This window comes from Nerophis ophidion, linkage group LG09, assembly GCF_033978795.1.
Source record: "Nerophis ophidion isolate RoL-2023_Sa linkage group LG09, RoL_Noph_v1.0, whole genome shotgun sequence".
Classification (NCBI taxonomy): domain Eukaryota; kingdom Metazoa; phylum Chordata; class Actinopteri; order Syngnathiformes; family Syngnathidae; genus Nerophis; species Nerophis ophidion.
Window position 1 is genome coordinate 37,254,916 of NC_084619.1, and position 13,931 is coordinate 37,268,846.

The 13,931-nt window shown below is 43.1% G+C and overlaps 1 protein-coding gene across 4 annotated transcripts in view; it reads right to left on the minus strand.

Annotated features, from left to right (window-relative positions):
- The window catches only part of thada (THADA armadillo repeat containing), a 251,417-nt gene that overhangs the window by 139,711 nt on the left and 97,775 nt on the right, over positions 1–13,931 (minus strand). For all 4 annotated transcript variants that reach the window (XM_061910918.1, XM_061910920.1, XM_061910919.1 and 1 more), the window contains one exon: positions 8,635–8,724. In XM_061910918.1, the coding sequence (XP_061766902.1) occupies positions 8,635–8,724 (90 nt within the window). The remainder of the gene's footprint in view (positions 1–8,634; positions 8,725–13,931) is intronic.

Genomic DNA, 13,931 nt, shown 5'->3' on the forward strand with positions numbered 1-13,931 from the left:
GAGGGTACTTGAATTAAAAAAATGTTCGCAGAAAAAAGGTTGAGAACCACTAGTATGAGAGTAGCGTGTGAGTGTGGCCCTTTAATATGTGACAGCATGTGTCAGTGAGTGTGTGGGCGAGCGAGGTGAGGCAGCGGTAGAGTGCAGGAGAGGCTAGTGTTTTGTTGGATTGGCTGCGTGCAAGACCTCAATAAAGCCACGATTCGCAACTAATAGCTGGATTCTTCATTTACCCTGGAGTCTGGAGCTGTGGAGACCCACTGCCGGGTAGAGTGAAGGGTTGTGCGCGCAAGGGAGACACTATGGGAGCCGGAATCAGGAAAGGTGCAAGACATGTTTGACGTGTTGTCAGAAGCAGCTGCTGAAGAAAATCGGCAAACTTCCGTCCTCCATTGTTGTATCGCGCAGCCAAAGTGTTCCCAAACAGGAGATCTTAACGAGGCAGGAGGGTTTTCCAGCTCTGACTTTTACATGTTGTCCTAGTCTGCTAGCTGCTAGCATGTCTACTCGTTCGGTACACCTCCGAACGAGTTTAGGGGGTGTGTGTGTATATATATATATATATATATATATATATATATATATATATATGTATATATATATATATATATATATAAACATACATACATATATATATGTATATACATACAAATATATATATATATATATATATAAATGTATATATATACATATATATATATTTGTATATATATATATATATATATATATATATATATATATATATATATGTATATATATATATAAACATACATACATATATATATTTATATTTGTATATATATATATATATATATATATATATGTATGTATATGTATATATATATATATATATATATATATATAAACATACATACATATATATATGTATATACATACAAATATATATATATATATATATAAATGTATATATATACAGATATATATATATATACTGTACATATATATATATATACTGTACATATATATATATATATATATATGTATATATATATATACATATATACATATCAATCAATCAATCAATCAATCAATGTTTATTTATATAGCCCCAAATCACAAATGTCTCAAAGGACTGCACAAATCATTACGACTACAACATCCTCGGAAGAACCCACAAAAGGGCAAGGAAAACTCACACCCAGTGGGCAGGGAGAATTCACATTCAGTGGGACGCCAGCGACAATGCTGACTATGAGAAACCTTGGAGAGGACCTCAGATGTGGGCAACCCCCCCCCTCTAGGGGACCGAAAGCAATGGATGTCGAGCGGGTCCAACATGATACTGCGAAAGTTCAATCCACAGTGGCTCCAAGACAGCAGCGAGAGTCCCGTCCACAGGAAACCATCTCGAGCGGATCAGCAGCGTAGAGATGTCCCCAACCGATACAGGCGAGCGGTCCATCCTGGGTCCCGACGAGCGGTCCATCCTGGGTCTCGACTCTGGACAGCCAGTACTTCATCCATGGTCATCGGACCGGACCCCCTCCACAAGGGAGGGGGGGACATAGGAGAAAGAAAAGAAGCGGCAGATCAACTGGTCTAAAAAGGAGGTCTATTTAAAGGCTAGAGTATACAGATGAGTTTTAAGATGAGACTTAAATGCTTCTACTGAGGTAGCATCTCGAACTGTTACCGGGAGGGCATTCCAGAGTACTGGAGCCCGAACGGAAAACGCTCTATAGCCCGCAGACTTTTTTTGAGCTCTAGGAATCACTAATAAGCCGGAGTCTTTTGAACGCAGACTTCTTGCCGGGACATACGGTACAATACAATCGGCAAGATAGGCTGGAGCTAGACCGTGTAGTATTTTATACGTAAGTAGTAAAACCTTAAAGTCACATCTTAAGTGCACAGGAAGCCAGTGCAGGTGAGCCAGTACAGGCGTAATATGATCAAACTTTCTTGTTCTTGTCAAAAGTCTAGCAGCCGCATTTTGTACCAACTGTAATCTTTTAATGCTAGACATTGGGAGACCCGAAAATAATACGTTACAGTAATCGAGACGAGACGTAACAAACGCATGGATAATGATCTCGGCGTCTTTAGTGGACAAAATGGAGCGAATTTTAGCGATATTACGGAGATGAAAGAAGGCCGTTTTAGTAACGCTTTTAATGTGTGACTCAAAGGAGAGAGTTGGGTCGAAGATAATACCCAGATTTTTTACAGAGTCACCTTGTTTTATTATTTGGTTGTCAAATGTTAAAGTTGTATTATTAAATAGAGGTCGGTGTCTAGCAGGACCGATAATCAGCATTTCCGTTTTTTTGGCATTAAGTTGCAAAAAGTTAGCGGACATCCATTGTTTAATTTCATTAAGACACGCTTCCAACTGACTACAGTCCGGCGTGTTGGTCAGCTTTAGGGGCATGTAAAGTTGGGTGTCATCAGCATAACAGTGAAAGCTAATACCGTATTTGCGTATGACGTCACCTAGCGGCAGCATGTAGATGCTGAAGAGTACAGGGCCAAGGACCGAACCCTGGGGAACTCCACACGTTACCTTAACATAGTCCGAGGTCACACTGTTATAGGAGACGCACTGCATCCTATCAGTAAGATAAGAGTTAAACCATGACAGGGCTGAGTCTGAAATACCAATTCGTATTTTGATACGCTCTAATAAAATATTATGATCGACGGTATCGAAAGCAGCGCTAAGATCGAGGAGCAGCAACATAGATGACGCATCAGAGTCCATCGTTAGCAATAGATCATTAGTCAGTTTTGCGAGGGCTGTCTCAGTCGAGTGATTTGCCCTGAAACCGGATTGAAAGGTTTCACATAGATTGTTAAACGCTAAGTGCTCATTTAGCTGCTCTGCAACAATTTTTTCGAGGATTTTCGAAATATAGGGAAGGTGAGACACCGGTCGGTAGTTTACCATGAGGTCTGGATCGAGGTTAGGTCTTTTAAGGAGAGGATGAATAACCGCTTTTTTGAATGCAACGGGAACAGTGCCCGAGGAAAGTGATAAGTTTATAATATTTAGCACTGATGGACCTAATAATACAAAAAGCTCCTTGATAAGTTTCCCAGGAAGTGGGTCAAGTAAACATGTTGTTTGTTTTATTCCATTTACACGTTGTAACAATCCTTCTAATGTTATTTCATCAAAACGAGAGAAACTATTTTGGATATTTGCAGTATCCGCCGTATATACAATCGTATCTGTGTTACTATAACCCCGTTGTAGCTGGGACGCATTGTCTTTAATCTCCTTTCTAATAAGTTCAATTTTCTTATTAAAGAACTTCATAAAGTCATCTGCCGAATGGGTGGAGCTACTGGAAGGAGTCCCTTGTTGGGTTAGCGATGCTACTGTACTAAACAAAAATTTTGGATCGTTTTTATTAATGCGGATGAGATTTGAGTAATAATTAGTTTTAGCTAAGGTAAGCATGCGTTTATAAGTTATTAAACTATCACTCCATGCTTGATGGTGCACCTCAAGTTTAGTCGTGCGCCATTTGCGTTCCAGCTTTCTACATAATAATTTCTGAGCTCTAGTTTCTTCAGTAAACCATGGCGTACGCCTTTTTGGAGCCTTTTTTAACTTCAGCGGTGCTATACTATCAATGGTTTCGCGCAGTGCGTTGTTAAAGTTGTTAGTGAGGTTATCAATAGACCCCACATACTTTGGGAACGGTGCCATTACCGAGGGCAGTAGGTCCGCAAGAGTCGTCGTTGTGGCAGCATTAATGTTGCGGCTGCTATAGCAGTTATTATTATTATTAGCTTGCCGAACATGAGTCTGAACTTCGAATTTTATAAGGTAATGATCGGACATTACTTTAGTATACGGGAGTATCATAACTTTGGAGACGGTGATACCTCTGACAAGCACTAGGTCTATCGTATTACCGCTGCGATGCGTCGGTTCATTTATTATTTGTGTAAGACCACAGCTATCAATTATAGTCTGGAGCGCCACGCACGGTGGGTCCAATGGGGTATTCATATGGATATTAAAGTCCCCCATTATAATTATATTATCGGCGTGCGTCACTAGATCAGCAACAAACTCTGAGAATTCACTAATAAAGTCCGAATAGGGCCCTGGGGGGCGGTAGATAACGGCCAGGCACAGAGGCAGAGGTGTGGCAGACTTCATAGAAAGCACCTCAAACGATTTATATTTATTATTTAAGTTAGGACTAAAGTTAAAGTTTTCGTTGTATATTAGTGCGACACCCCCTCCCCTTTTGAGGTGACGGGCAATATGCGCATTCGTATAGTTAGGAGGGGATGCCTCATTTATCGCAAAAAAGTCGTCTGGTTTGAGCCAGGTTTCGCTAAGACCGATGACGTTAAGGTTGTTGTCTCTAATGACCTCATTGACTAATAACGTTTTGGGAGACAAAGATCTGATGTTTAGAAAGCCCATATTATAGGTAGTGGGCTGTTTTAAGGAGTTGTTGATAAAATTATCCGTAGTAGCAATATTAATAATGTTGCGTTTATTATGCGCAGTGTACTTAAAATAATTACGACCATATCTAGGAATTGATATGACGGGAATTTTCAGATTGTCTACTTGGCGCTGCGATAAACTGAACGCATCATAATTTGCCACCTCAGTAGAACGCATGTCTAACTCTGACGAAGTCATAGATACAGTAGAAAAAACATTTTGTGAGTTGTGTATTATTCTACGAAAATTGCTATGTGTACAGGGATCATCCAGCCTGGCGCTGGCTAGTTCTAACTTAACTGACTCCATACCCAGGCTAGCAGGCTCTGTAATTGCCTGTGACCGGGCTTGCTCTAGTGCAGTTAGTCAAATGTGGCTCAATGCGAAGTCTATGTTCCGAGACAAGAGGATAGCGCCTTCCTGGTTAGGGTGAAGGCCGTCTCTCCTCAGCAAGCCAGGTTTGCCCCAGAAAGAGGGCCAATTATCAATAAACGTAAATCCCTGTTGTCTGCAGAAGCTATCCAGCCACCTGTTAAGAGAGACTAATCTGCTATATCTCTCATCATTGCCTCTCCCAGGCAGGGGGCCAGAGACAATTACTCGATGCCTGGACATCTTTCTGGCGAGATTACAAGCCCTGGCTATGTTTCTCTTTGTAATCTCTGATTGTCTCATCCTAACGTCATTGGAGCCAACGTGTATTACTATATTCGCATAACTAGTGGTGCGGTTAGCCTGCCGTACGTGTTTACTAGACCTGTTGCGAGTTAGCTCCCTAAGATTAGCTTCAATGTCAGGTGCTCTGCCCCCGGGAATACACTTAATTGTGGCTGGTTTGCTAAGCTTTATGTTTCGGGTGATGGAGTCCCCTATAACTAAAGTGTGGTGCCCGGTAGACTGGGGTGTAGGACTAGCTAAAGGGCTAAATCTATTATGCGTCTCAACCGGTACACCGTAGCTTGTAGGCCGATTAGGGCTGCTACAAGCTGGGCTAGTTAGCTCGCTACAGCTAACGCTAGCAGATGTGTCCGCAACATCTAAAGTTACGAAATTACACTGCTCTAACTGGCGGACACGGCTCTCTAGCAAAGCCAACCTATCCATGAGTAAAGTGCACGAAGCGCAGGAAGCCATACTCACAGAAACTTTCCGTCGCCGAGTGGAGTGCCAGCTGTCTTCGGGAAGTGGTGGTCACGGTGGCGGGGGAGAAGCTTCCTTCAGACCGGCGCATATATATATATATATATATATATATATATATATATATATATATATATATATACTGTATATATATATACAGGTGCTGGTCATATTATTAGAATATCATGAAAAAGTTGATTTATTTAATTAATTCCATTTAGAAAGTCAAACTTGTAGAATGTATACATTCATTCCAAACAGACTGATACATTTCAAGTGTTTTTTGCCAAAAAGGAGATGATTATAGCTGACAACCAATGAAAACCCTACATTCAACATCTCAGAAAATTAGAATATGGTGAAAAGGTCAGATATTGAAGACACCTGGTGCCACACTCTAATTAGCTAACTAACTTAAAACACCTGGAAAAGCCTTTAAATGGTCTCTCGTTTTGATTCTGTATGACACACAATCATGGGGAAGACTGCTGACTTGACAACTGTCCAAAAGATGACCATTGATACTTTAAAGGAGGGCAAGACACAACAGGTCATTGCCAAAGAGGTTGGATGTTCCCAGAGCTCTGTGTCGCAGCACATTAAAAGATGTGGTAGAAAAAAGTGTACAATCAAGAGGGATAACCACGCCCTGGAGAGGATTGTCAAACAAAACCGATTCAAAAATGTTAGGGAGATCCACAAAGAGTGGACTGCAGCTGGAGTCAGTGCTTTAAGAACCACCACACACCGACGTATGCAAGATGTGGGCTTCAGCTGTCGCATTCCTTGTGTAAACCCACTCTTGAATAAGAGACAACGTCAAAAGCATCTCGCCTGGGCTCAAGACAAAAAGGACTGGACTGCTGCTGAGTGGTCCAGAGTTATGTTTTCAGATGAAAATAGATTTTGTATCTCCTTTGGAAATCAAAGTCCCAGAGTCTGGAGGAAGACAGGAGAGGCACAGAATCCACGTTGCCAGTGTCAAATTTCCACAATCGGTAATGGTCTGGGGTGCCATGTCATCTGCTGGTGTTGGTCCACTGTGTTTCCTGAGGTCTAGGGTCAATGCAGCAGTCTACAAAGAAGTTTTAGAACACTTTATGCTGCCTGCCACGGACCAATTTTATGGAGGTGAAGATTTAATTTTCCAACATGACTTGGAACCTGCACACAGTGCCAAATCTATCAGTACCTGGTTTAAGGACCATGGTATCCCTGTTTTTGATTGGCCTGCAAACTCACCTGACCTTAACCCCATAGAAAACCTATGGGGTATAGTGAAGCGGAAGATGCGAGATGCCAGACCCAACAATGCTGAAGAGCTGAAGGCCACTATTAAAGCAACCTGGGCTCTCATAACACCTGAGTAGTGCAACCGACTGGTCGACTCCATGCCACGCCGTATTGCTGCAGCAATTCAGCCAAAAGGAGCTGCAACTAAGTATTGATTGCCGTACATGCTGAAACTTTCCATGTTCATACTTTTCAGTTGGCCCACATTTCTAAAAAATATTTTTTGGTACTAGTCGTAACTAATATTCTAATTTTCTGAGATACTGAATTTGGGATTTTCAGTAGTTGTCAGTACTAATCATCAAAATTTTAAGAAATAAACATTTCAAATATATCACTATGTGTGTAATGAATTGATATAATATGTAAGTTTCACGTTCTGAATATAATTACTGAAATAAATCAACTTTTTCATTCTAATAATATGAACAGCACCTGTGTATATATATGTATATATATATATATATATATATATATATATATATATATATATATATATATATATATATATATAAATAAATAAATAAATATAGATATATATATATGTATATATATGTATATATATATATATATATATATATATATATATATATATATATATATATATATATATATATATATATATGTGTGTGTGTGTGTACGTATGTATGAATCATTAGGAGCAGATGTTTTTCCATTATGTCCTTTGCGTGTTTCTACATTGTGTGGTTTCACGAGCTTGATGCACTTCTGAGAATGGAGATTTGGCTGCGTGGGAAATCTGTGAATGTTTAAACTACTAGCCAAGGGAGTGAGGCAAATGTGAAAGAATCCTCAATTAATTGGATCCAAAGAAAGATAAGGCGGCATGGTGGGCTGATAGATGACTCAAATGCTTTTAAAAAGGGAGTTTTGTCCGAGCAGTCAAAGATAAGGCAGATGAGTCTCAGTAGACTCAACTCCTCACTGCAGGAACACTAATTCAAAGTTGGAAACAGTTTCTTTATTCTTTAAAACCTTCAAGCTGATAGCTGGCTGATTGTCAAGGTGATAATAAAAACACAGGCGTACAACCAAATGCAATGCAGATCTCATTTTCTTTACACAGTTGTACAAGGTATTTTGGTTTGAAGATGATAACTTTAAGTGTTCATCAGTAAATAAATATCCATCCATTTTCTACCACTTGTCCCTTTCGAGGTCGTGGGGGCTTCTGGATCTAATCCTAGCTGCATTCGGGCAGTAGGCGGGGTACACCCTGGACTAGTCGCCACCTCATCGCAGGGCCAACACAGATAGACAACATTCACACCATCCATCCATCCATTTCCTCCCGCTTATTCCCTTTTGGGGTCGCGGAGGGCGCTGACGCCTATCTCAGCTATAATCGGGCGGAAGGCGTGTACACTCTGGACAAGTCGCCACATCATTGCAGGGCCAACACAGATAAACAGACAACATTCACACTCACATTCACATATTAGGGACAATTTAGTGTTGCCAATCAACCTATCCTCAGGTGCATGTCTTTGGAGGTGGGAGGAAGCCGGAGTACCCGGAGGGTATCCACGCGGAGAACATGCAAACTCCACACTGAAAGACCGCGAGCCAGGGGATCGAACCCAGGACCTTCATATTGTGAGGCACAGGCACCCCTGACCCACCATGCTGCTCGTAAATAAACATACTAAAATGAACTAACTAAATAATTAATTAACTTGCATCTAGACTTTTAAGTGGGGTCAAGGACATACGAAAAGCAAGGAAGAAATACACCACCCACTCACCTTTCCACTGTGACCGCTGCCTCCTTGAGCTGGTTCAGAAGAAACGGATAAAGGGCAGGAAAACGAGTAAAAAACTCTCTGCCAGTCATCCTGAGGGTAGAAACAGAATAAAAAAATGTTTGGATTACAAATGCCGACAAAAAAGTCCATTAAGCTCAATGGATGTGGGTTACATTGTGTTTCCAGTATGCTTGTAGCAAAACTCACAACACAAACATTTACAACTACAATTACTGCAGATCAATATAGCCACTTACACCCATTTCCACTGAATGCATAACGGTTATGACTACGACTCCACTCCACTGCGTAAGGTGAATGTAAACTTTTGACCACGACTGTATTAATTAGAGATGCATCAAGTGTGAGAGACACTGTAGGCTGAACTTAGTGAATACAATGTTTTAATTATGTATTCTCTCAAACAAGCCCTCTGTAGCAATATAGTGCACATTTTTCAGTGTGACCTTTGTACGCACCTTTAGCTGCACATGTTATCCATCCATCCATCTTTTTCCGCTTATCCGAGGTCGGGTCGCGGGGGCAACAGCCTAAGCAGGGAAACCCAGACTTCCCTCTCCCCAGCCACTTCGTCTAGCTCTTCCCGGGGGATCCCAAGGCGTTCCCAGGCCAGCCGGGAGACACATTTTTCCCAACGTGTCCTGGGTCTTCCCCGTGGCCTCCTACCGGTTGGACGTGCCCTAAACACCTCCTTAGGGAGGCGTTCGGGTGGCGTCCGGACCAGATGCCCGAACCACCTCATCTGGCTCCTCTCGATGTGAAGGAGCAGCGGCTTTACTTTGAGCTCCTCCCGGATGGCAGATCTTCTCACCCTATCTCTAAGGGAGAGCCCCGCCACACGGCTGAGGAAACTCATTTCGGCCGCTTGTACCCGTGATCGTATCCTTTCGGTCATGACCCAAAGCTCATGACCATAGGTGAGGATGGGAACGTAGATCGACCGGTAAATTGAGAGCTTTGCCTTCCGGCTCAGCTCCTTCTTCACCACAACGGATCGGCACAACGTCCGCATTACTGAAGACGCCGCACCGATCCGCCTGTCGATCTCACAATCCACTCTTCCCCCACTCGTGAACAAGACTCCTAGGTAATTGAACTCCTCCACTTGGGGCAGGGTCTCCTCCCCAACCCGGAGGTGGCATTCCACCCTTTTCCGGGCGAGAACCATGGACTCGGACTTGGAGGTGCTGATTTTCATTCCGGTCGCTTCACACTCGGCTGCGAACCGATCCAGTGAGAGCTGAAGATCCCGGTCAGATGAAGCCATCAGGACCACATCATCTGCAAAAAGCAGAGACTTAATCCTGCGGTCACCAAACCGGAACCCCTCAACGCCTTGACTGCGCCTAGAAATTCTGTCGATAAAAGTTATGAACAGAATCGGTGACAAAGGACAGCCTTGGCGGAGTCCAACCCTCACTGGAAATGTGTTCGACTTACTGCAGGCAATGCGGACCAAGCTCTGGCACTGATCGTACAGGGAGCGGACCGCCACAATAAGACAGTCCGATACCCCATACTCTCTGAGCACTCCCCACAGGACTTCCCGAGGGACACGGTCGAATGCCTTCTCCAAGTCCACAAAGCACATGTAGACTGGTTGGGCAAACTCCCATGCACCCTCAAGAACCCTGCCGAGAGTATAGAGCTGGTCCACAGTTCCACGACCAGGACGAAAACCACACTGTTTCTCTTGAATCCGAGGTTCGACTATCCGGCGTAGCCTCCTCTCCAGTACACCTGAATAAACCTTACCGGGAAGGCTGAGGAGTGTGATCCCACGATAGGTGGAACACACCCTCCGGTCTCCCTTCTTAAAGAGAGGAGCCACCACCCTGGTCTGCCAATCCAGAGGCACCGCCCCCGATGTCCACGCGATGCTGCAGAGTGTTGTCAACCAAGACAGCCCCACAGCATCCAGAGCCTTAAGGAACTCCGGGCGGCTCTCATCCACCCCTGGGGCCTTGCCACCGAGGAGCTTTTTAACTACCTCAGCGACCTCAGTCCCAGAAATAGGAGAGTCCACCACAGATTCCCCAGGCACTGCTTCCTCGTAGGAAGACGTGTTGGTGGGATTGAGGAGGTCTTTGAAGTATTCCTTCCACCTATCCACAACATCTGCAGTTGAGGTCAGCAGAACACCATCCGCACCATACACGGTGTTGATAGTGCACTGCTTCCCCTTCCTGAGGCAGCGGACGGTGGTCCAGAATCGCTTCGAAGCCGTCCGGAAGTCGTTTTCCATGGCTTCCCTGAACTCCACCCATGTCCGAGTTTTTGCCTCCGCGATCGCCGAAGCTGCACACCGCTTGGCCTGTCGTTACCCGTCCACTGCCTCCGGAGTCCTATGAGCCAAAAGGACCCGATAGGACTCCTTCTTCAGCTTGACGGCATCCCTCACCGCTGGTGTCCACAAAGGGGTTTTAGGATTGCCGCACCAACTACCTTGCGGCCACAGCTCCGATCAGCCGCCTCGACAATAGAGGTGCGGAACATGGTCCATTCGGACTCAATAGCGAGCACCTCCCTCGTGACATGTTCAAAGTTCTTCCGGAGGTGGGAATTGAAACTTTCTCTGACAGGAGACTCTGCCAGACGTTCCCAGCAGACCCTCACAATGCGTTTGGGCCTCCCAGGTCTGTCCGGCATCCTCCCCAACCATCGCAGCCAACTCACCACCAGGTGGTGATCGGTAGAAAGCTCCGCCCCTCTCTTCACCCGAGTGTCCAAAACATAAGTCCGCAAATCTGATGACACAACTACAAAGTCGATCATGGAACTGCGGCCTAGCGTGTCCTGGTGCCAAGTGCACATATGGACACCCTTATGTTTGAACATGGTGTTCGTTATGGACAAACTGTGACGAGCACAAAAGTCCAATAACAAAACACCACTCGGGTTCAGATGTGTGTGAATGGGCGAACATGTACATGTTAATTAAATATTATTTTTAAATGTCCTGTATTATTATGTATTTTACAATGTACTGCTTTTATATTTCCTGTATTTTATATTATTACTTTAAACTGTTTTTCTTTTGTTTTTTTATTCTGTAAACCGTCTTTGAGTACTCTGAAAAGCTCTATACCAAATAAAATGTATTATTATTATTATCATTATTTTGTAAAATAATTCTCAATTTACTGGATCCATCGTTACCCCTTGTATTGCAACCTGGGGCATTGTTGCTGGCGAAAAAAAATTCTTTCAAATCAGGTGCGTTCATATTAGACGCAAATTTGAACTTTAACAGCCACAATAAATCAATATCAGATTTTTTAACGACCTAAAAACTATGTCAAAATTAACATAAATTGTGTCTGAGCCAGACATAAAGAGACTAGTCCATTTCTGTTTTGAGCAGGCGAGATGACTCTAATGGCCTTCCACTGGGTTTTGTAAACAAGCTGTAAAGCTTGTTTATAGAGTCAACTAAAACCACGAAATATGACCATATTAGTCCAGTGCTCAGGTCACTCCACTATAGGGATGTAGATCATTAGGATTTTATCAATACTGATACTGATAACAATACCCAACACTATTATTTATATGTATGGTACTATATGTAATTTGTACGAAACAAACATGTGAAAAGTTGTTTAAAAATTACTACAGTTATTATTTTTTCTATTACCATAAGAAGGGGTTACACCAGTAACATCATGTAACGTCTCAGAGCAAAATAGTCTGTTCTCAATACCTGCCTTTTAAGCCTTAATAGGAAGACACTAGGTTTGCAGTGCAAAGGGCAAGGCAGTTGATTGATTGATTGAGACGTTTATTAGTAGATTGCACAACACAGTACATATTTCGCACAATTGACCACTAAATGGTAATAAGTTTTTCAACCTGTTTAGGCCGGGGTCCACGTTAATCAATTCATGGTATTATATACCATGAATTATATATATACTATCAGCATAATACAGTCATCACACAAGTTAATCATCAAAGTATAGACATTGAACTATTTACATTATTTACAATACGGGGGTGGGATGTGGAGGGGGTTGGGCCGGGGGGTTGGGTTTAGTTGATATCAGCACTTCAGTCATCAAATGGTAAATGGATTGTACTTGTATAGCGCTTTTCTACCCCTTTTTAAGGAGCCCAAAGCGCTTTGACAGTATTTCCACATTCGCCCATTCACACACACATTCACAAACTGACGACGGGAGCTGCCATGCAAGGCACTCACCAGGACCCATCAGGAGCAAGGGTGAAGGGTATTGTTTATTGAATAGATCCCCATTAGATAGATAATACTTTATTAATTCCTTCAGGAAAATTAACATGTTCAGCACAATCCCATTCAAGATCAGACAAACATTACAGGGAGACAGAACAGGATTGCTGACGGGTATGCCGACTTCCGGCGCCCCTTACAAAAATGGTGAAATGGGAGAAAAAAATAAAAGATTAAAATAAAATAAAATAAAAAAAATCGGTCAAATCCTGGGCCTCTGGAGAAGGGGTCCAGACTGAGGCCAAAGGGAAAAAAAAACAAAAAAACAACTCATAGCCATAGTACACGTCCCTCTTACATGTGTGTAAGATAAAACATCAAACATCAAATAAAACAAAGGACATGAAAGACATTAAAGCAGCGGAGCTGATACAACCAGCCACTTCTACATACAGCTATGAATAAAAAGTTTAAGAAAAATATACATTGTGGTGGCCTCTGCGGTGTTCCACGCCATCTTTTGCTGGGGTGGAGAGAGTATGGCCAAAGACAGGAGCAGACCCAACAAAGCAACCAAGAGAGTCGACTCCACTCTCGGCCACCAACCAACTCTTGGCCAGTGTCCAGTCCGCATGGATGAGCGAGGATATGTCCAAGAAGACTGAGGTGTTCGATACCTGCTCCTTCAGCCAAGACACTGTGAAGCTTGTCCGTCCTGGCGCTCAGTGCCAGCTCCGCAGCCCTGTTTCTTCATCCGCATCTCCTCCGGGTTCTCCAAACTGACTCTGGTGTAGCAGAGAGCCAGCAGCTGGTCTCCATGGACAAAAGGCTCCCGGGAGGCAGATCCAGACGTCCACAAAAAGCACCGCAGAGATCATGAAAGTGCCACCCCTTGTCACACAGTCCCAAAGGGTCCCGGACCAAAATGCAAAAAAAAGTGTATACATATATAATAACAAATGAAAACAAGAGAGAAACACAAAAGGAGGACACAAGAGCACAGAGCTCCTGCCAACAGCAGCCACTACAGCGGCGCCATCTTGGAAAAAAATGGCGCCACTGTTTTTATCAGTCGCCTTGCATTACC